This window comes from Podarcis gaigeae (assembly GCF_964106915.1).
Source record: "Podarcis gaigeae genome assembly, chromosome: 15".
NCBI classification, from domain to species: Eukaryota; Metazoa; Chordata; class Lepidosauria; order Squamata; family Lacertidae; genus Podarcis; species Podarcis gaigeae.
The window spans coordinates 33,327,667-33,349,842 of NC_139692.1; the positions used below are offsets into that span (position 1 = coordinate 33,327,667).

Genomic DNA, 22,176 nt, shown 5'->3' on the forward strand with positions numbered 1-22,176 from the left:
GAGAGAGAGAGAGAGAGAGAGACTATACATCTCATCATATGCAGCAATCCGTACAAGTATCCCAGGGAGACAAAGTCCAATTTCTTTACAGGCCTACCAGTATTTTTCCTCATGGATCCTTTACTTGCATGGTTTTAATGTTAAAGTACTTAAATATATATATATATATATGAAACTAGTTGTGTTTTATTAATGCTGAAGGCAGCTTTGAAGACTCCAGGGGGAAAAAAGGTGGATATGAGTCTAACAAATAAAATATAAAGATTTCAGGAAAGCACATATTTAAAGTTGCAAAGTGTGCACCACTACGGCTGCGATGAGCATCTTCAGCTTGGGGAACGGGCTCCCCATGCACATTCAGCAGACAAACTGCACTCTGAGGCTTAATGCTTGCCTTGGGAGCCAGCAAGGGGTGCTCAGAAAGCTAGCCTGATGTATGTGCTTTGGAAGAGGAAAATTCCCTCCCCTGTTTAGTTAGTGCCCCTAGTCAAGAATTCACAAACTGTACAAGGGTATGCTGATGTGATGTGAAAGAAGTATGTGTCACAAGAAATAAAAATTTAAATAGGGTCCTGTGGAACCAAAGTACCCACCCACAGAGGAGGCTACCTTTCACATCTCTACACTAATCAAGGCTTGGACCAAATATCCTTCCAGTCAGGTGATATTCCCTAGACAGTGTCTCACACACAGAAACATTGAGGATGAGCTCTTCTGTATGCAAGGATCTTTTCCTTTTATACACCGCAAACGAATCCGTTTGGGGAGGTCCTGTCCTAGCGAAGTGTTCTTCTGTTGAACAAGGCATATTTAAAGCCACAGATCTGATGCTAGGAGCTAATTCTGATGCAAAAACCTATTAAAATAAAGATGTTGCTTAGCTCTGGCTGTGCAGAGTTGTTCACACAACCTTTAACCCAGAACCTAGAAGCATGTGTGAGTTTTTCGTGGCAAACTGACCCCTGGGAGTTGCAGCATTTTCTGAGAACATGACCCTACAGTGCCCCAAGGAGCTGCAGGGAAAAAGAGCCCTTTGTGGAAAGACGGCTTGCCCCTACTCCTCCTGCCACAGTCCAGCCCTCTGCATATGGTAGGTGACTGCATCTGGTAGGAAGAATTATTCCGCCAGGGAGGGGGAGGGATGAAGTCATCTGTTCCATCAGCTTGTAAAACCGAACTAATTAACAGACAATCAGCATTGATTGAGACAGCTGCATGCTCTGGGGAGCAATTGGAAACACACACACACACACACACACACACCCCAGCTTTGCAAAGCCGTTGTTTTGCTGCTCTTAAGGCAAGGCACTGAATTTATGTCTTTGGGGTTGCTAGAGCTGGAACAAGAACAGGAAATTATTCCTGTCCTGAGAGTTCACACAAGAAATGACAGATAGAAGCAATGTAAACAGGTGCTGAAATGCCCCCCAGAGTGCTAAGACGTCAGTGTGGGTTGTCCTTTAATGATGGAAACGTAGTTGGTCCCATCTGAATAAATTACTGGATTTTGTCAATGGACATATCAACAATGTTTTAGGTAGCAATTTCAGTATGTAAAAGTGTCCCGTTTCTTGCCAATTCCCTCCACAGGTTGCTGTTATAACCTCTTGTTTTCAGATGAGGAATACATTTTGAGAGACTTTTGACAAAAGCATCAAGTTGAATTAAACTGATTTGGGCCATTTGGCCATTTACTTCAGTGTTGCTTACTGTACTGTGCATCAGTCTTTGGGGCAGAGAGAAAGGTCTTTCTCAGCTCTGCTAATTGAGATCATGGCTACCCAATATGCTAATATGATGTAATGCTCATTGGACCGGCGGGGACCCTGATTCAAACTCTCTTGGCCATGCAGCTTGCTAGGTGGTTTTGAGCCAGTTTCTCTCTCAACCTAGTTTGTGTTATAGGGTTGTTTTAAGGAGAAAGTGAGGAGTGGAATTGCATACACTGCCTTTAGCTCCTTGGGGGAAAGCTGAGATATAAATGTGATAAATAAATATGATTTAGGCATATAACCCATCAAGAGCCGTGCAAATATTTTGACAAAAATAATGTTGCAGGGGAGGGACAGGCCCTGACATCTTCAGGTTGGATTGAGAAACACCCTTGTCTTGAAACACTGTTTGTCAGTGACCACCAGATGCTTTTGGAATACCACTTCCACCCGTTCTTCCAGCATGACCAGTGATCAGGAATGATGGGAGCTGTAGTCCAAAACATCTGGAGGGCACCAGGTTGGTAAATGCTGCTACATTTTTCTGCCTCTGGTGGAAGAGTGGAATAAAAATGCAACAAGCTGTAAAAGGATAGCCCCTGATTCTTGTGTTTGTGCACAAGCGGAGCCTTAACAAGTTCTCTCCCTGCCCCCATTTGCCATCAGAGCCAACCCTTCCAAAGTTAAAAATAAAAAACTCGATGTGTGGATATGAGAACCTCCAGGATGACAGACAGGGTGATGTAGCTGGGGGGGTTTCTTGCCTTTTGTAATGGCAAATGAAATCTTAAAAAGCATAAAAGATTTAAGTCTAATTTTAGTATGATTCGAGTAGAAATAGATATGTCTCATTAATCATATTTATGTTTTTGCTTGGTATTAATGCTCCTGCTGCAAACATTAAATTAACCTTATGTAGTTGTTTGGTGTACTGTTTAAAAAGATGAAACTAATGAAATCTGTACTTGTAGAAGTCTTGGGAGCAGCTGCTTGGCAGCTGTGTGCTTTAGTAGTATCTCTCTGAAGCTCCTGCTTCTGGGTCTTTTAAAAATTTCTTCCATTTTGTGGTGGCAGAGGCATTAGATCTAGACAGAATGTGACCATCGTCTCAGATAAGTACAAAAAAAGTATTGGCCAGGAAAGAAGTCTGCAGCTAAGTAGTAGTATTAGGCAGTCCCCAATATCCTGTATACATAAATATCCTGCCTTTTTATAATCATGAAACTCAACAGTTACCTGACAGGTACTGTGTAGAGGTTGTGGTTTCAGGTGCCTTTAAACCAAGGGTGAGGAACCTGTGGCCCTCCAGATGTTGCTGGACTAAGCCCCCATAAGCTCTGACATTTATTATTATTATTATTATTATTAGTAGTAGTAGTAGTAGTAGTAGTAGTAGTAGTCCATCTGACTGGGTTGCCTCAGCCACTTTGGTCAGCTTCCAGCAGATTATAAAACATAATAGAACATAAAACATTAAAAATTTCCCTATATGGGGCTGCCTTATATTTTTAGGGGAGAAAAAAGTCTCAAGGGAGGGAGGTGAACCTCAAGTGATTTGAGGTTTGTGTATTCAGGTAGGCTTCAGATGATCTTACAGTGATCATAACGTTTGGGCAGGTTTGCGTGGGAGAATGTGATTCTTTGAATGCCTGGGTCCAAGCCAAAGTCAGGGTAATTGAGGAGCAAAAGTCTTACCTTCATCTCCTCAGAGTCTTGGCAGACAAACTCATTTGGGGAGATACTTCTATGCCAGCCCCACTGCAGTGATTCTAAACCATGCAGAATTGTGCTTAAATGCCCTTTCTGGTGAACATTTCCCCAAATGCCACAAGTGCAGGAAAATCTTAGTGGCTATAGCTTAGCTTCAGCCAAGAAACTAGATCCTTTCTTCACTTTGATGTTAATGCTTGATAGACATGAATAATCAGATACTTTGATTTGCTGATCTGTCTGTCTCCACCTTTACTGTCCTGAAAAGCCACTGTCTAGGCAAGCTGCTTGATTTTGCCTTGTATAGATCACCTCTGACTGTTGCTCATGTTTCTGATTTCCTGTGTGAGTCTTGATGTTAGCTGTGGATATTTTCAACAACTGGCTCAAGGTATCTTGGGCAGCTAACAGGAATCAGGGTTGTGCCTGACCCCCTTCTAGACCCACTTGATAGAAATGTGCTGTTCTCAAATGTTTCATAGGTCCCACGTACGTAACATACCCTTTAGAAATTTGCAGTTTGTCTTGTTTTATTTCAGTGTGTTTGTTATCTCTTTCTGCCTTTTTGTTTGAAAATAATTATTGCCTTGCACATATACTAGTTTTCTTCCTGATTAACCCTCCTTTTGGGGGGGTATATTTTGAGCTCTTGCTTTTTAAACAGATTGCTAATATTCTTTTAAAGGCCTTCTGCTTAGCTGTTAGACACGTTGGTTTCTGTTATGTGTATGTGTACACACACACACACACACACACACACACACACACTTTTTGGGCTCTTTACTCTGAAATGCATCCAAGGCTGGTTTGTCCAACTGTTAAGGATTTCCTTCTTTTTTATAGTGTTTCCCCATATGTTACAGAATTTCATCAAAGTCTGTTGACATTCTGCCTTACTTCCCCCTATATTTAGCACTGCGAACCAGGAAGCCAACCACACTGAGCCTAATAGGGTTTACTCTCAAGTAACTGTATACAGAAATGGAGCCTTAGGCTGTCAAAATAAAATCAATTTAAAAGGTGGGCACATCTTCTTTTATGGTGAGAGGAATATTTTAAATTTGAATCTCTGTAATCCTGGGACGGAAAGTATGTTATCCCCTTAGGCACCTTGTTATACAGCTGGCAGGATTTTGATAGATTCCAGGGCCTCTCTTTTTTGTTGTTGTTTTTTTTTTGTTGCTCCAGCACTCGTGTGGTGATAAAAAAGCTAAATATTGGAAAAACTAGAAAATGTATTAAATATATCAATCGCATTGCATTATTGGGAGGATTTGAATCAAGTTGTTCTAATCAGGAATGAGATTATAGAACACAAGATAAACATCCACTGACCTTTGTTTGGCATCTGTGTGGTTCATAAATTGATAAAGAAATCATGCTAATTACATGCAGCTAAAGTAGGATACTGTCACTTGGAGTATGTCTTACATGTGCCCCCTTGTTTCTGGATGAGCAGCCCATGTGTGCTAGTTACCCTTGAGTGGGTTTGAATCAGATCAAGGGAAGTAATAGCATCACTCTATTCTGTGTCCAGTTTGGGTGCCACAATTTAAGAAGGGCGTTGATAAGCTGGAACATGTGCAGAGGAGGGCGATCAAGATGCTTAAGGGTCTGGAAACCAAGACTTCTTAGGAGCAGTTGAAGGAGCTGGGTATGTTTAGCTTGGAAAAGAGGAGACTGAGAGGAGATATGATAGCCATCTTCAAACATCTCTAGGGCTGTCACATGGAAGAGGGAGCAAGCTTGTTTTCTCCTGCTCTAGAGGGTAGGACTTGAACCAGTGGATTTAAGTTACAAGGAAGGAGATTTTATTAAATGTCAAGAACTTTCTGACAGTAAGAGCTGTTTGGCAGTGGAACAGACTCCCTCGGATGGTGGCGGATCCTCCTTTACCAGAGGTTTTTAAGTAGATGTTAGATGGCCATCTGAGGGCAAGAGCTGTTCAACAGTGAAATGGACTCTCTTGGGAGATTGTGGACTCCCCGTCATTGGAGGTTTTTAATCAGAGGTTGGATGGTCATCTGTCATGGGTGCTTTAGTTGAGATTCCTGCATTGCAGTGGTTGGACTCATGACCCTTGGGGCTCCCTTCCAACTCTGTGATTCTGTGAATATCTGGGAGCCACGTGGTTCCTATGTTGTAAACATTTATCTTGTGCACACATAGCTGTGTCAGGAGGCAGTTAGGTGTAGGTTCTGACCACACAGCTAAGCCCAACATTATGACATCACCACTTTTCTTGGTTTCCAAGAGGATTCAGAGGGGTGAGAAGATTGTTAAAACCACAAAAATTCTGATTGACTGAGTGAATTCTCTGTGTTTGATGGAGCCAGTGGCATTGATATTTTTCCCCCTGTAACCCTCCAAAACTTAAGAATGCCATTCATATGTCTGTTTCTCTTAGAGCAACTATATCCATTGAATTGGAACCAGATACAAGTGCTCCAAGTGTCCAGAAAATATTATGTTGGTCTGTCTCTGCTATTTTAAACACTCAACCCCCGACCCTCGCCGATTGTTTTTTATTCCAAGTGATAGTGATGTTATTTGTTGAGTTATTACGTAACCAAAATCTGTGCAGTAGGCATGGGGGCAACCTAATAATATTTAATATTTTGTTGGAAGCCACCCAGAGTAGCTGGGGAAACCCAGCCAGATGGGCGGGGTATAAATAAATAATTATTATTATTATTATTATTATTATTATTATTATTAATTTATTTATACCCCACCCATCTGGCTGGGTTTCCCCAGCTACTCTGGGTGGCTTCCAACAAAATATTAAAACACAATAGTCTATTAAACATTAAAAGCTTCCCTAAACAGGGCTGCCTTCAGATGCACCCAAGATTTGCAAAAGTACAGAAACCCTTTAGGAACAAACCCAAAATGACTCCAAAAATATATTATCAATCTGGTCACAGAGTGCTACTTGCATCATTTTCATTTCAGAAAATTGTAGCAATGTGGACGATGTATGTGTAACTGAGAGACAAATTTCTAAGCAGCATTTAAGAGACTGGCAGTGGGATATGGGCTCATATGTGCCTTCTCTGGAGCAACACCCCCCCCAAAAAAAAACTTGAATGTGGTTAATGGGCACATCAGCTATGGCTACAGACAACCAGGTTCCTTGCCTAACCAGGTCTATTAATAAGGTTTTGAAGTTGGTTCAGGATGCTGGGCATGCATAATGTTATTGCAGATGTATCCCACAGCTACTTAATGACTGCAGGGGGTTGGGGTGCAGATTTGCTCCGGGAAAGGGAAGAAAGTACACAATCCCATATAAATTATGTCTGCTTCAGCCAGCAGGTGAAGAGGAGGAGGGATTGCCAAAGTGTGTCTGAACTTTTGGTTAAGGTCAGCTGTCAGAGACATGCCTTCTCCTTCTCAGGCATTCCCACTCTCTTTGACTGAAAAGGGGAAAGCTTTGAAGGCGCCACTCCGCCGCACACAACATTTTGTTGCGAGGGAAGGGGCTCTCTATCGTTCTGACTCACTAGTGAGCTGTTTTTCTCACTTCTCATGAACATCAGATTTGGAATGAAAGGAAATCGATTAAAGGTAAAGACAAATCTAGAGGCAAATCCTCCCACAAGGTACATAACACAACTTCTATTGACTTCATGGGAATGTGGTGCATATACTTGAATTTAGTGCTTAAATAAAATGGACAGAGATATGGGGGAAACATGGTAGTGCGACGCAGCAATGGATCTCAGCACAGCTGGGGCGTTTCTGCCAATACACATCCCCTGCTATTTAGAGTGTGCAAAAAGTAAGGGAATCTCTTGGGTAGACGTGGAAGATACGGTGAGGTGACTGGTGCATAGCAACATTGCAGAGTGACGCCGTTCCTGGACTCGTTTTTGTCGTGCATAAAAACAGCAAACATGGAACAAGGCAGTGGATGAATTAATCAGAGAATTTGATCAGCTGCCATCCATTGATCTTACAGCCAAACACTTTTAAATTAAGCAAGTTGCAAAATCGTCTTTTCCTTGGCAAGCTGCTGTCTGGTTTTGTGATCTGGAGTTCATGAGCTGGCTTGGTGGTGGTGCTTTCAAGAATCTTAAGTCTTTGCTAGTCTTGCTTGCTGGGAGAACTGCCACAAGGCAGTGCTGGGCTAGATACAATCAACTTTGTATTCAGCATGTATTCATGGGATGTATGACGTATTCTAAAAAGAAAGGTGCTGGGGCTGAAACTCCCTAGAAACTGGAGTCTATGGCTCAAAATCTTTCTCCGCCCTTCACTCCTCAGTCATGGATCCTCAGACATCACTTCCTTGTTAACAAGCTTTACTAGTGATATAAAAACCATAGCAGTTAAATTTTGATATGTGAATTTTGGCCAGCTGTGGCTTGGAAAAGGAGCTAGCTTTTCAGATGAAGCACTGAAATTGGTTTTGTTGTGAAAAGCTGTATCAATGTAGGTACTTAAGAGGACAGGACGTTGTTGTTGTTGTTGTTGTTGTTACTAGGTGTGTCCAGCTTGTTTTCTACACTCTTGTAGTGGAGATATTATAAGGACCAGAAGATAGGCCTTCTCTACTCCATTGTACACCAGCCTGTTGCTCTCTTAATGTTTTGGAATACAACTCCCATCAGCTTTAGCATATCAGGCTGACAAAGGCTGGGCCTAATGGAATTGCCCCTGTTGTGGGTTTGGTTGAATTAGTTCATAAGAAAGGGAAAGCAACTCTGTGTCTTCTTGATTAGCTGAAAGGGAAGAAATTGGCCAAAAGGGTCAAGTTCAGCAGAACAAGTTCCTACACAAATAAAATCCACATGTACTGTGTCTTGTCTCTAGAACCTGAAAACCCTGAAAGGTCAATGAATGTATTAGTTGTGATATTCAGTAGTTATTCATAATGTCAAAAGTCATGCCAAAAAGGTAGATCTAATGCAATACTAGTGGAGGCATGCAGCCTTAAATTATCTTGCTTTACCCAAGGAAATAGGGGAATGTCATTTATGCAAGTTTGTATTGACCTGCGACTTCATGGAGAGGCTTGTAATAACTTTGCATGAGAGGTGGCAAGGAAAGAATGGTTCAGTTAAGGGATTTAAAACAATGAGGTCTATTTACTTTCACCACCTGAGTTTTCAAATTTTATCTTTTTGGGGGGGCAGGGGGCGAGAGAATCCGGGCATGGTTAAAATTATGGTTCCTCTTTCTTTTTCATTGATAGAGGGAGCTTGATGCCACAGCGACAGTGTTGGCAAACCGCCAAGATGAAAGTGAACAATCAAGAAAGAAGCTTATTGAACAAAGCCGTGAGTTCAAGAAAAACACTCCAGAGGTAAGCTGTGATGTTAATTCCGCAAATCTCTACTTCCCAGAATATTAACAGACCCACAATTTCCCCCCCATTGAAACAAAGTTGTGTGTCTTGTACTTGCAGATTATTCATTGGAACTCATATTTTAAGCTTGGGGTATATATAACTTTTGTGTGTGTGTGTGTTTCTGACTTGACTAGAAGCAGTCAACACTGCATTTATTCACATTGTGGAATCAGCACGCATATGAGAGAGAGAAAAATTACTGCTTTTATGTTCCTGTAGAAAACATCCATAAAATTAAGTAATAATATAATGCCACTCAAACTGAGCAGATTCAAAATTGTAATGACATTTTTGTTGTACCTAGGAAAATAATAATATATTAATAGACAGCTCTTTGGGCATGTTAAAAGTAGCTTTTCTGTTATACGCATAATATTTAATGTTAGGGACATGTTTGCTATAGAGTTGTATCTAAAGGCATATATTTATTAAAGCTTTGACTTGGTTTGAAAGTATAATTCAAAGTACAATAAGTGTGCTTTATTGACACACACACACACCCCTCACCGCAACATAATTTCAGTTGACATGCCTTTGGCTATTGGAAAAAGCTCTGATATATTTATACAGCATATAAAATTAACATGGCATTTTCAAAGTTGCACTTACTAAATAATAGGTTAAATAAACATGCTAAAACAGATCTCAATCAATTTAGGATGTCAGAAAAATTCAAATAAATCTTGTCCAGAAAATTCACACCAATGAAATCACACAGAGTTGGCAGGGGGCATTGCCCCACTCCACCCCCACCCCCCTTTTGGCCATATTTACCTTGCTTTCTGCATCCATTTGAAGTTAACTATTTCATCATTGACTGCTGTTAAGAATCCATTAAGGCAGTGCTAAATGCTCCGGGGATGTTTTCACTCCATGAATGTACGTAATGATTATGTGCTATGTGGGTTAACAAACCATAGTGAATTCATCTCTCAGCTGCAGCATTTCATAAAGTGAATTTTACCAAAGTGATTTTTACTAAGGTCCTGTGACCAATTGAAAATGTGGACTATCTATGGCACGGTAAAAGTAGCTCCTCAAGTTAGCTTTATTGCATCAGGTAAGATTACAATCTTTTCTGTATGGGCAGAAGGCACATTTGAAAGGTTCTTCCGTGTAGTGGTGTTGAGATTGCAAAGATCAACAAGTATAGAATGGGAAGTGTTTTGCTATCTTGGTTGAGTAAATGTGTTGTGCAAGCATGAGCATAGCCCACCGTTTTTCATTCTGGTACCTTTCAGAAAGTAGCCGAGCTACAGCTAAGTGGAAGAGCATGTATTTTGCACATTGAAGGTCCTTGGTTCACTTTCCTGCATTTGTACTTCAACAAAACTTGTGTGGTGGAATGGAGATATCCCTGTCTTGAATCCCTGGATAGCTGCTGCTAGTGAGGGTTGCTAATACCAGACTAGACAGACAAGTGTAAAGAATTCATGTGTTCCAAAGTCTGTTTGCCTAGCAAAGTGCTTGATTTTCAAGATGTAAATTCTGAAATTCCTTGACTTGTAAAAATACTACTTTCTGGATGCTGTTCTGAGTTGTGAGATGGACCACTTGATTTAACTGAGAGAATTGTAGAAGACAGCTTTGGTGCCGAAGAGAAGAGTAAGGCACTTTTAGTACTGGGAGTGGGGGAATACTAAAATAAAAGAGTCTCTAGCAGTGGCTAATTTGTGGCTTTCAATATATTGTCAGACTACAGCTTCTATTGTCTCTGACCTTTGGCTGTACTGATTGTGACTGATGAGAGTTAGAGACCCAACAGCACTCAAAGGACTACAGACCCACCCCCACCCCTCGCTGCCCTAACACAATAGCAAAAACCAAACCAACTGTTTTGATACCATAATTCACAACTAGTGAATTTGCGGTGAACTTTCACAATGATGACAGAGACAATGTCATCTAGACAAAGTTGGATGCGATAAGGTAGAAGAAAGTATTTATATTTATCCTATACTTTTTGAGTGTTTGCGTTACACAGATCTGTTGTTTGGAACATGAACAAATATTGATTTGTGTAGCCGAAGCTATTACAAAAACACAAACTATGTAAAGAGATTGCATGTAATGTGCCCACATGAGATTAAACAAAAAAACCTTTGTATATTGCAGCTTCTGTCTGTTGTTCCTTAAATGAGCCTGCTGCATGTTAGGATTCAGAAGGCCCAAAATAATAAAGTTGCACACATTTTGTGTTGTTGTTTTGGTGTGGAGTTGTTTGCAAATAATGTAATGGAGAACCTATTTGCTCTCTCTGCAAAGGGGTTTCACCCTTTTGACTTAACGAGTTTTGTTATTAATCTCTATACCATATTATACACACTTCTTTTAAGAACTAAACATTGAAGTGGGGCCAATTAAAGAATCCGAAGAGACCTGTCTCAGCTGCAGCATGCTTGATAATGTAGTTACTTCATGCAAAGACTGAAGATGCAACTCAGGCAGCAAGAACCGACAGGGCCATCTTGTGCTCTCTCAGGTGATTACAGGCACCAGTGGGTAGCAGCTCTGATTGCCACAGCCAGGGAAGGTATCAGAAGAACTGCTTAGAAGCATTCACAAGGCCTGACACTTTGCTGTTGTCAAAACGGATGGCATTGCGAACGTTGGGTGTTCCAAACTAAACTTGAGTTCCTTGTCAAACCGAACTCATACATTCAGTGAACCACTGAGATGAATTATATTTCTAATATTTTCATCCTGTTCCTTTATGGAACCAATTTCAACATAGTTAATGCATTTACAACGTAATTCTGTGCATGCTTTCTCAGAAGAAAGCCTACTGTGTTCAATGGAGTTTCCTCTTTTGTAAGAAACGTTACCACTGAGTTATGCCTCTTCCTCAAAGTAGATTATCTTAACTGCTGTATATGATGTTTCTATGAACTATTCCCTAAAAAGAATTTCTCTTTGCCTTTTACTCCAGCACACGAGAGTCAGCATATACTAGTAGGGCTTTAAAGCATGTATCTAAAGTGAAATAAAGGAAAATAATGACATTAATTTTTTTAAATGGGCAGACTATGTGTAGGTTCTAGGGACACGGGTGGCACTGTGGTCTAAACCACTGAGCCTAGGACTTGCCGACTGGAAGGTCGGCAGTTTGAATCCCCGCGATGGGGTGAGCTTCCTTTGCTCAGTCCCAGCTCCTGCCAACCTAGCAGTTCGAAAGCACGTCAAAGTGCAAGTAGATAAATGGGTACCACTCCGGCAGGAAGGTAAACGGTGTTTCCATGTCCTGCTCTGGTTCACCAGAAGCGGCTTAGTCATGCTGGCTACATGACCCTGAAAAACTCTGCGGACAAACGTCGGCTCCCTCAGCTAGTAAACCCAGAGTCGTTTGCAACTGGATTAACTGTCAGGGGTCCTTTACCTTTTTATGTGTAGGTTCTACTCCTGTTTCCAACAAGCAGGATGGAGTCCTAGGCATTTGACCATTTGTTTGTTTGTTTGTTTGTTTGTTTGTTTACTTAAATATTTATAGATCATACATTTCTTTTTAAAAACCCCCAGAAAAAGTAGTATACAGCATACATTAACTTTAATAGAACAAGTAAAAACTGGTTGGAAGAAACTGAGTTAATGAGAACTTGGATTCCTGTTTGCATATGCTTGAAGTTGCAGTAGATGGAGACTGGGAGGAGCTTTGCTATACTGCTAGATTTGCACCAGGGGAAATCATTTCCCAGATTAGGCACTACCGTGAAGGTTAGTATCAATTCCTTGAATTGTCGGGTGTGGTGGATAGTAAACTTAGGTGAAATAGGACCCAAGCCGTATGGCCCAGTCAGCAGACCCCATTCAGAAGCCTGGTGGGCCACATGTTGGAATTATAAATTAAATTACAGGGAGGTACACATGCCCAAATGGGGGTAGACTGCTGGTCTACCAGTTAGTAAAACTCATTTCAAAATGTTTATTGATGTAAATGGTGTTGGCAACAAACATGGCCTTCAAGGCATTGGGTTATTTTATAGAGCCTACAAAGCTGTAGCTAAGTCTCTTTAATATCCTGGTTTGTCCTGCTTGAATCTTGATGGCACACAATGGGTGGGGAGAGAGGAAAGGCGTTTCAGACAAGGTCATGACAGAGCTTTAATTTTTTTCAGCTGCCTTGTTGATTTCTATGCAGCAGACAGACAGTGACAGTCAGTGTTGGAGTATCTAGATGGGTGAACTCCTTAGGATTGTTTCCCTCTCACATTTTTCCATGTCTTGTCACAGGTTTAGTAGTTTAAGCATCTCTTGGCTTTTAGCTTTCCACATACTGCTGTCCAGGATGCCCAAAGAAGTTTCTCAGACTCCGTTGCAAGTAAACTGGTATTTAGATGAACCCTAGAGCAGAGCCCCACTCTGCTGAACTGTCAGTGGCAGTTACAGCTCTGCAATGTCTGCAGACTGGGCTCTTAGGATGTTCCAGAGACTTGATCAAGTATGTTCTTTTTGTAGCTCTTTTAGCAAATTCAGATCTTTTCTTCTGGGCTGCATGCTTTCCAACTGCACAGAGATCAGCTGCCCTCAGGAACAGAATCTGCCTTACCAGCCACCTTCTGAGACTTTGCATGGGACCAGCTGCCTTAGCAGCAGGAATGCAACCTCTCTTAAGACTAAGCCCCTTCTGCAGAAATATTGCATATTTTTTACACCAGTGATTTGTTTCTGTGCTTCGGCTTATTTTTACCACAGTATTTTGGAGATGGATGCATTGTAATATGTGAAGCGGGTGCAGGTATTGCTACCACTGAAGTTAGGGGAAAAGTTTTCTAAATCTTTAAATTCAAAGATTTATTCAGCCGATTCTCCCCTCCCTCTGGGTCTTATTACATTATCTTGGGAAACATCTGGTGCCATATGTCTGTGTTCCGGCTAATGTAGCATAGTTTGGGAGCAACAGCCAGAGGCTACATCCCTCAACAACTTGACGCAGAAGTTTGATACTGATTGCTACCAAAATGTATGTCTTGGTTGAAAAGACCCTGTGAAAGCAACTTCCAGTGACTTGGCCCCAGTTTTCTTCGAACTTCTTTTTGGCAGGTATGTGTGAGGAATGCTTCAGGTTACTTCATTATGCATTCAGAATATTTAAGTTCATGTGTTGTGAAATGGCTTGCATATGAATTGCTTCAGCTGACAGGAATCTTGTTTCACTTCCAAATTGGTAATTGAATTATATGGATATCTTGTGCCATCTCAATATGTCTCTAGGGAGCATGCAAAAATGCCCCAGTCACTTCTAGAATAACCAGCCCACTACCAGTTTAACTAGTCAGTAACTAAAGCACAACTCAACACTTTGATCAGTATTCCTTTGTGTGCCCCACTAAAATGAATGGGAGTTAGTCAATAATACGAGCAGATTATAATGTTGAAAGCACATGTAATGGAACAAACATGCTCAGTCTCCACTTGTGCTGGGAAACCCCCTCCCACAATACCACTGCTTTTTACCCTGTTTTAGATTAATTTTGCTTAGACTTATTCCTAGTTAACCCAGATTTAGGGGGTGCTCCAAAACTGAGTTTTGGAACCCAGGCCCTGAACTTCATGTGAGCTTTTGTTAACATCAGCCATACCAAATGTGTGGGATTTGTTCACAAGAGGGAAAGGTCTGGATGGGGAGGGAGCGTGCTGTCCCATGACCCATCCCTGATTCTTTAACCCTTATTAAAGAGGGTCAGCTATTGCTGCATTTGTGCTGGGAGAATACTGGCTCCCTGTGAAACTGGCTGCAGAACTGAAGCAACTCCCTCTTTCATGTGCTCCCTTTTATATATCTGTTGAGAAAAAGCAGCTAGATTTTGAGCAAGCTCGGGAGAGAGCTTTGTTGCATTGTTAAAGCAACGGGCCCTCTGGGGAGTTAGTCTCTCATTGTAAATAAGCAGTGAATGCTCGGAGGTAAAATTTATGAGTTAACCTTGCTGTGAGAGTTTGAGTACAACTGACAAAAGGTGATATTTCTGGACAAGGCCTCACTAGGATTGTACATTAGGTTCTGTTACATAATGGTGATATCATGCGTTTGAATTTTCTGCTGTTAGTCACTTTAATAAAATAGTTAATTATAGGGTGTTCTGGCCATTTTAGGATTAAGACTGTCTGAAACATATAGTGTGTTAAAATCAGGAGGTGGGGGGAAGAGGCTTTAATTAAAAACGCCATTTTGTTTTGCCAGCTGTGCAGCTTCTTACAGGTCCTGCAGCTCATCATCTAAGCATCCCTTATTAATTTTTGAGAACGTGGTTGATCTTGATAATTCAGAATCTCCTCAAGTCACTCAGGAGCTTGAATTGACCACATAATTGCTAGTAGAAATACTTATTTTATAAATGGCTTTTAGCGGCTTTGTTCTGCATGTCCAGGAAATCATCAGAAGTGAGAGTTTGGAGGGTTAATGTGGATCAAAAAGCTAAAGGCATTTTTTATTTGTTCAAGCCTAGAACTGGGAGTATCGAAGGGAGAAACTGAGTTGGCTCCCACTCAGTTTTGCAGTCCAATTGCACTGTAGCCACAAATGGTGTCTGAAGATGTTGGCTTCAAAAAATTAGCCATTTGCAGCTGCACCTGTTTAAAAGTCTGATTGGATGCCAGATTCAGGCCCTCTCTGCACTATATTGCATTTAAAGCAGTATCATACTACTAAAACTGCCATGGTCTCCCCCAAAGAATCCTAGTTTGTTAACATTGCTGAGAAGTGTTAAAACCTGGGCAGTATGTATGGAGGTCCTGGGTTACCCAGACAACAAGACCCCCCCCCTCTCAGCCTCACTGATGTGGTCCTAAGCAAAGCAGTTAGAGTTGTCTGACACTTTTCAGCACCCTTCACAAACTGACTCACCTGAAACCATGGAAGGAAGGGGGAGTTTCTCTGAGGGCGTGTAATGGTTGCTATTTCAAACTCCGAAGCTTTTTAGCCATTGGAGTGAAAGGTGTCCCCATTCAGAAAACAAGGGGGCTCAGCTACAAGAGGTTTTGTGAACTTACCACTAGTATGTCCAAATCCCCATTAGCCATGGAATGTGCTGACCTGCAGCTCTTGGCAATGGTCAGATGATTGTGCTAAAATGGATTGGGGAATATGTCCTTATAATTGTGAGTGAGATGCGTGTGTCATGGTATTAGATGTTAGGGGTTTAACATCGCTTCAGAAGCCTGGGTGATTCCCCTATCTGCCATTGCTGCTAATGATGTCTGAACGGCCTCTGCCTGAAGTGACCTCTGCTCCCTTTCTGACTATTTTCCTTTGGGCAAAAGAGGCCCTTGGAAGTTTGATTGCCGGCCTCATGGCCATTTCCTCTATCCGGCCTGCATATGTGCTCAGTGGTGAGGCATGGAAGTGAGAGAGTGGGCTTTTACTGCCCATCGGACATCTGTTTTCTAGACTCTGATGGTCAAATCCAGTTGGAATCTGAAATCGCACAGCAGAGCCTTTGAGCATAACCAGCAGTAGATGTGCTCTGAGCATAAACAGCTTCTAACTGGCCTGGAAAAAGAGAATCTTGCACGCTGACAGAAAACTGAATAAATGAACTCTCAAACAGAGCACCTTAACACTTACAGAGTTGTGATGGCCCCCTGCTGACCCCCAAACTCTCTCCTAAGTAAATGGAAATTTTGAACCATGGGGAAGTTTTCTCCCGAAAAGCATATGATCTCACTCCCAGGGTCCTAGAACTGCCTAAGAGGCATCTGGTTAATTACACCATGGACTCTCTTTTTTTGGCTTTCCAAGTTTGCCCTAAAATATTTTGTGTGAGGTGGCAGTGATTTATTTCAATTGCTGTTTATTTCATTAGACTCTCCCCCACACACACCCCGTGTTGTATGATAGCCAAATCAGATATTTTCTTCTGAAGCAAAATACAATGTTTTAAATATATTGCAAAACATGAACAAAGTGTCTATGATTGCCTTTTCTCTATGATATGGAGATAGACTTAGGTTTAAGGATTGGAATTAATTTTATGTGGTTTTATTTTTTAAAACACACACACACAGAGATCAACTGCATTTTAATAGAATTGGTAGTGCTCTATCCCACCCTTGTAAAAAAACCAGACAGGACCTGGGTTGTCTGTCTAGTGTTTCAAATAATTCAGTGCCAGCATCTAACCTTTAGGTGACACCTATAAAAGACAGACAGACACAAACATGTATCAAATTCCTAGGCACTAGCTTCAGTTCTTTTGTACTTTTGGGCCTGTGTTTGTTACAACTCAGGGCATGTCCCAGCTAACACTAATCACAAAGTGCCTATACACATAGGAAGACTTCTTTTTTGTACCATAGTTTTGCATTACAAACCATGCAGTTAAAAGTCCATATTCAGCCATGTGATTTCATGGTTCCTGGGATTTTTTGTAAGCAGGGGTTCTGTTCAGACATCTCTTTGCCCGCTTGCGTGTGTGGCAAGACTGGAAAGGAGCATAGAGTTCACCCTGCCCTTCCTTCCTTTTGAAACAGGTTGAGGGATATCACAAGTAACCACAGGATGTCCTCTTGCTTTTCTGTGAGAGAGGAGCAGCCCCCAGGTATAAATTTGTAGGTTGATATCATGAGGTATGGAACTTCACATAGATTGCATTTTTTCCCCCAACCACAGAGCTTACTGTGAGCGCAAATGAGCAATTTTTCAGTATTATGTGAATACTGACAACTCTGCATTTTTTTATCTACCTAAAATAACTGAATGTTTAATTTATAAGAGATCAAGTTGTACCATATATTCGTGTGTAGAGGGAAATCATTTGAACATCAGTTTTAAATATTAAGGTCTTGAACAGATTATATTTTAAATGGATTTCTAAAGAAGTAAGCAGGAATAAAGAGAAATAAATTCCCATAGAAAATAAAAATACATTATCAACTCTTGGGATTCTAATTTGGCAGTGATTTTGGGGACAAGGAATGGCAATCTAATTAGGAGTGCCCATGATTTTATTTGAAGGGGATTTTAGACCATTTTTAGAAAGAATGTGTTAGTTTTCTGACATTATGATGGATAGCCTTGACTTGAAATAATTTGATCCCAGTGTAGTTCCAGATGATGGACTCAAGCTCCCACCAAACCAAGCCAGCATGACCCAGCGTTCAGGGATGATGGGAATTGTAGTCAATCAGCACCTGCAGGGTTCCCCCAACAGAGACTTTGAGGGGACTGTCAATGAATATAGAGATCAGATGCAAATAACATTTTAAAGTGAGATCTATCTGATTTCTTTCTTTGAATGAGAACACTTAGCACTTTCCAGCAAGTGCTAAAATGACTAATTGGGTCATGTAGTATGTTGCGAAAATTATTGCAATTATTGCACCCTGATCAGAGGAAGTCTCTGGCTCCTGTTGTTATTCTCCTTCTTAAATCCTCATTGGGAGGAGTTTTCAGTATTCTGTAGAATATTGTTAATGGCTGGTATATGTATACCCACCAGTCACTTGCATTTGAGAATTGCTGCTAAAAATGTGTCCCTATGGAAGGATCTGGGCTTGGAATAAATGCTACCTTTTTCTTTTCTGCCAGCCAGTGGTGTTCCTCCCTTTTTTGTGGTTGGTAGGTAACTGGTTGACAGGAAAGCCTCCCCTGCAATTTCTCGCAAGTATCATGAGTGTGTTCTAAGTGTTTATGCAAGGTTAAGCGGTTACTCTTGAAACTACAATGTAGCGGAGCAATAATGTGTATATTTTACATTTTGTCTACATATTCTAAAACTCGATTGTTTGATTGGTTTACTGGCTGGGCAGAAGGTTTGCTTGCTTTAATAAAGAAGATTGATTTATAAATAGAAGTTTAAAAGTGGTTCAGTTTGAAGCTAACTGTAATCAGTAATTGCCAAATTGAATGAGCAAAAAGCTGGTGATGCAAAATCTAAATTGTTGTAAATTGTAACACATCTGTAATCTTCAAACTGGGAGAACAGAAAAGTTATATTAGCATGCTTTGCTAATAGGTCTCAACACCTATTAGGGCTTCTTTCTGACAGTGGTATTTGAAAGAGGGAGAGGATTTGAGCTTTTATTATTTATTAAGGATTTTTTATTCTGTCTTTCAAATTCCCAGTATGTACTTCAATAACAAAGCTCAACAAGAATAACCACACCATTAAAAACTCTTAAAACAACAGAAACTAAGAAACTCCAATTCAAGCAGCAAATAAGGCAGATAATAATGCCTGAATGTTGCAGAACCAATTTATTGTGGCAAGAGTTTTGTAGACAGGTGCTTGCTTCATGTTGAAGATGGAGGTGAAGAACATCTCCCCCCTTCAGTAATCCAGCCCCCTGGACTGGTACTGTGACTCCCCTGTGATGATTGCTACTTCTTTTTGTATATTGAATCATTGGCAATAGTCGTATCTGGAAATAAATTAAGAGAAAAATTATATTTGCTAAAAAAAAGATTTCAGAAGACTTGAAGGAAGTAGAAGACCATCAAACCCAACCCAGCCACTCCAAGGAGGGAGCCTCCACCCCTAAGCCCCCTCTCCCCTGTTTGTGTCTAACAGGAAACTCACCCCTTGAGAGTTACTTATAAGCAAATTAAGGGACACGTGAAGTAAAGAAATGAATAGAGATTTTTTTTAAAAAAAAATAACAACTGTTGGATTCTTTTTCAATTAATGCATTTTCAGTCTTGATGAATATATGGAAAAATGAAATTACACTGCTATCCTGCCGTGTCTCCAGTGTGACGATAAATCAATTTTTTCCCCTTTTAAAATGTCTGGCCCTGTAATTTATGTTTGCTTAAGCCATTACTAAATTCGTAGTAGGTGTTTTAGTTGGCAAGCGTCAGTCCAGGGACTTTGTGGACGTTTACTTTTTTATTTTTATAAATACTGTGCTTTTGTTCTTGGCCAAAATGAAGTGTGGAAAAACATATGTGTTTTTGTTAATTGCAAAAATTGACTTGTTTCTGTCTTCTTCTAAAGCAGTGGTTCTCAAACTTTTTTCTTTGGGCCACACTTTCAGAATAAAAATTTGCTTGTGCCACACCGACGTTTTTTATTGATAAGAAATACATTGCAACACAAAAAGAAATAACAACCAACAGTGCTTGATTTTGAACAGATATCTATCCATATTCAGCTGCAAATAAAATTATTTTGATACTATACTTTACCATATTACTCTGAATTGTTTAGATGTTTATTTTATTGTCCTTGAATCTTCCTGCCACACTTGCCATCCTCTCCTGCCACTCCAGGGTGGTATGCCAAACCCTGATTGATTGATTGATTGATTGATTGTTGAATTTATATATCCAGAGGTATCAGGGTGGTTTACACAACAAAAATTGAGAGCCACTGTTCTAAATAAATGTTTGCACTCAGGCCATTTTAAATCATTGTGGCTTGGATGCTGTAGAACCTTGATTGTGCTGTTTGTTAACTGACAAAACCTTTAAATGGGATGGACACCTGGCGTTTCTTCCCCAAACATGCTACTGATTTGTGCTGTATACTTCTGGAATGGGTTGGGATGCCTGAACAATGAGAGGAAATTGGCCTGGAGCAAATTTTCAAGTCATTGTTGGAAGCAATTGCCATAAATTGTGTGCTGTTTGCATTAATGTTGCAAATGTCAAGCTATTATTAATAGATACGTTGAAGAGACTCCATCCCAGGTGAGGGCATGAAGAATTGGAAACACCTCCTGCTCTTGGTGATAAGCAACAGGAGCAGTCCTCTTTCCTCTGAGATGGTGGAAACTTCCAAGTGGTCACATGACTTGACTGATGCCAACTTACCACTGATCTTCCCTTGCAATGTGCAGTTGCAGGATTGGGTTGGGCATCTTGTATGATGCCGTCTCATGCTTCTGAGGGGCACTGACAGAACTTCAGAGGCCCAATGGTGGCTCATGTAGAGAGAGTGCATGGTGATTCAGAAGAATCAGCAACACACATGGGGTCCCTGGCAAGCTAATCTAAAGTGAGGAAGGTTTGCAGGATGGGAGAGCATTCAAAAGTAGCTGCTGTATCCAGAATGTTCTTATTCTAAAGCTGTTGGGCCCAAGGAAGATGAAATTATTTTATAACCAACCAGGAGTGTGCGCTCCTTCCTTGTACCTCATATTGTCTAGAATGCAAATTCCCTCTGCTATTTCTCTACAAGCCTTAAACTGTGGCTAACTGTGATGTTAATAGCAATTTTGACAGTGGTTTAGGCTGGCCAAGGCTGAGCAGGATTTGAACTCATCTTGGTTACATGGTTTAAAACCTTGGTTAAGCAAGAGCTGGTTTTGATTGTGGCTAATGTCATTGCCAACATAGTGCTTAGATAGCTTTAAAAGAGGATCACAAACGTTCATGGAGGATAAAGCTATCAAAGGCTACTAATGATGGCAGGGTGTTATCTCCAGGATCAGTGGCAGGGTACCTCTGAATACCTGTTCCTTATGTCCTCCTTGTGAGCTTCTCGAAAGGCCATGGGTGTAGTCCACCAGCGCTCTACTTATGTTGTGGCCTTATGGTCTTGTGGAGAAGTAGAAATGTGTGTGCTAGGATGGAGGCTGGGCAGGGCAGCCATTCATAGTTAAACATTTGTTTTTTTGTCTTTGGGAAATCTTTATTGAAAGATAAGGCTTAAAAATTCACATGGATTGAGAGAGGCTTTAGAAAACCTCATTTGCCATCAGTTCGTCATTTTCTCAGAGATGAGGGTTCAAAAGAAGGATTTGTTTCTCAGGAGCCTGGAGGCTGCCCTGCCACTTGTGCTGGAGAGCATAGCCTTAGTCTCTTCTGCTCCAAGGGCTGATGAATATGCAGTCGGTGCATCTGAGGCATAGCTAGCATCTCTCTCTCTCTCTCTCTCTCTCTCTCTCTCTCTGTGTGTGTGTGTGTATGTGTGTGTGTGTGTGTGTGTGTGTATTGCTTCTCCTAGAGTGGTGCATAATGATAGACTTTAAGCATTTCCCTTCCATCCTCTCCATGCTTCAACCTCCAAGCTATTTATGCCCTTTTAACCAAAATGAGTTTTCCCTAAACCAGGAATTACTCATTGCTGCTTCCACCTCCTTGTTAAAAAGAAGTAAAATTTAAATATATCCATCTGGCTTCATAAACTCAATAGTACCTTACACCCCCACCCCCACCCCAATATTCTTATCCCGTTATAAGAATTCTCCTACTTCCCAGCTCTGTTCCACCTCCATGCCTAAGATAGCCTTTAAAAAAACAAACAAAAATCCCAACTAACGATCATTGTGCCACGTCCTCCCAGGAAAACAACCTCTGACAAGAATCACTGTGGTATAGGGCCAGGCTAGAGACTGTTGCATTGGACTGAACAACATAAATTCCCCCGCTGCTGAGGTTTGCCCAGGAAAGATCAGTAGCATTGGCTAAACTGTCCTTCAGGGAGGCTAGCCTGCCACTGCCAATCTTTTTATTGAATAACT

At 41.0% G+C, this 22,176-nt stretch overlaps 1 protein-coding gene across 15 annotated transcripts in view; it reads left to right on the plus strand.

Moving 5' to 3' along the window:
• Positions 1-22,176, plus strand: part of CUX1 (cut like homeobox 1) — a 259,810-nt gene that overhangs the window by 49,490 nt on the left and 188,144 nt on the right. For all 15 annotated transcript variants that reach the window (XM_083714295.1, XM_083714296.1, XM_083714301.1 and 12 more), the window contains exon 2: positions 8,623-8,733. In XM_083714295.1, coding sequence (XP_083570421.1) covers positions 8,623-8,733 — 111 coding nt within the window. The remainder of the gene's footprint in view (positions 1-8,622; positions 8,734-22,176) is intronic.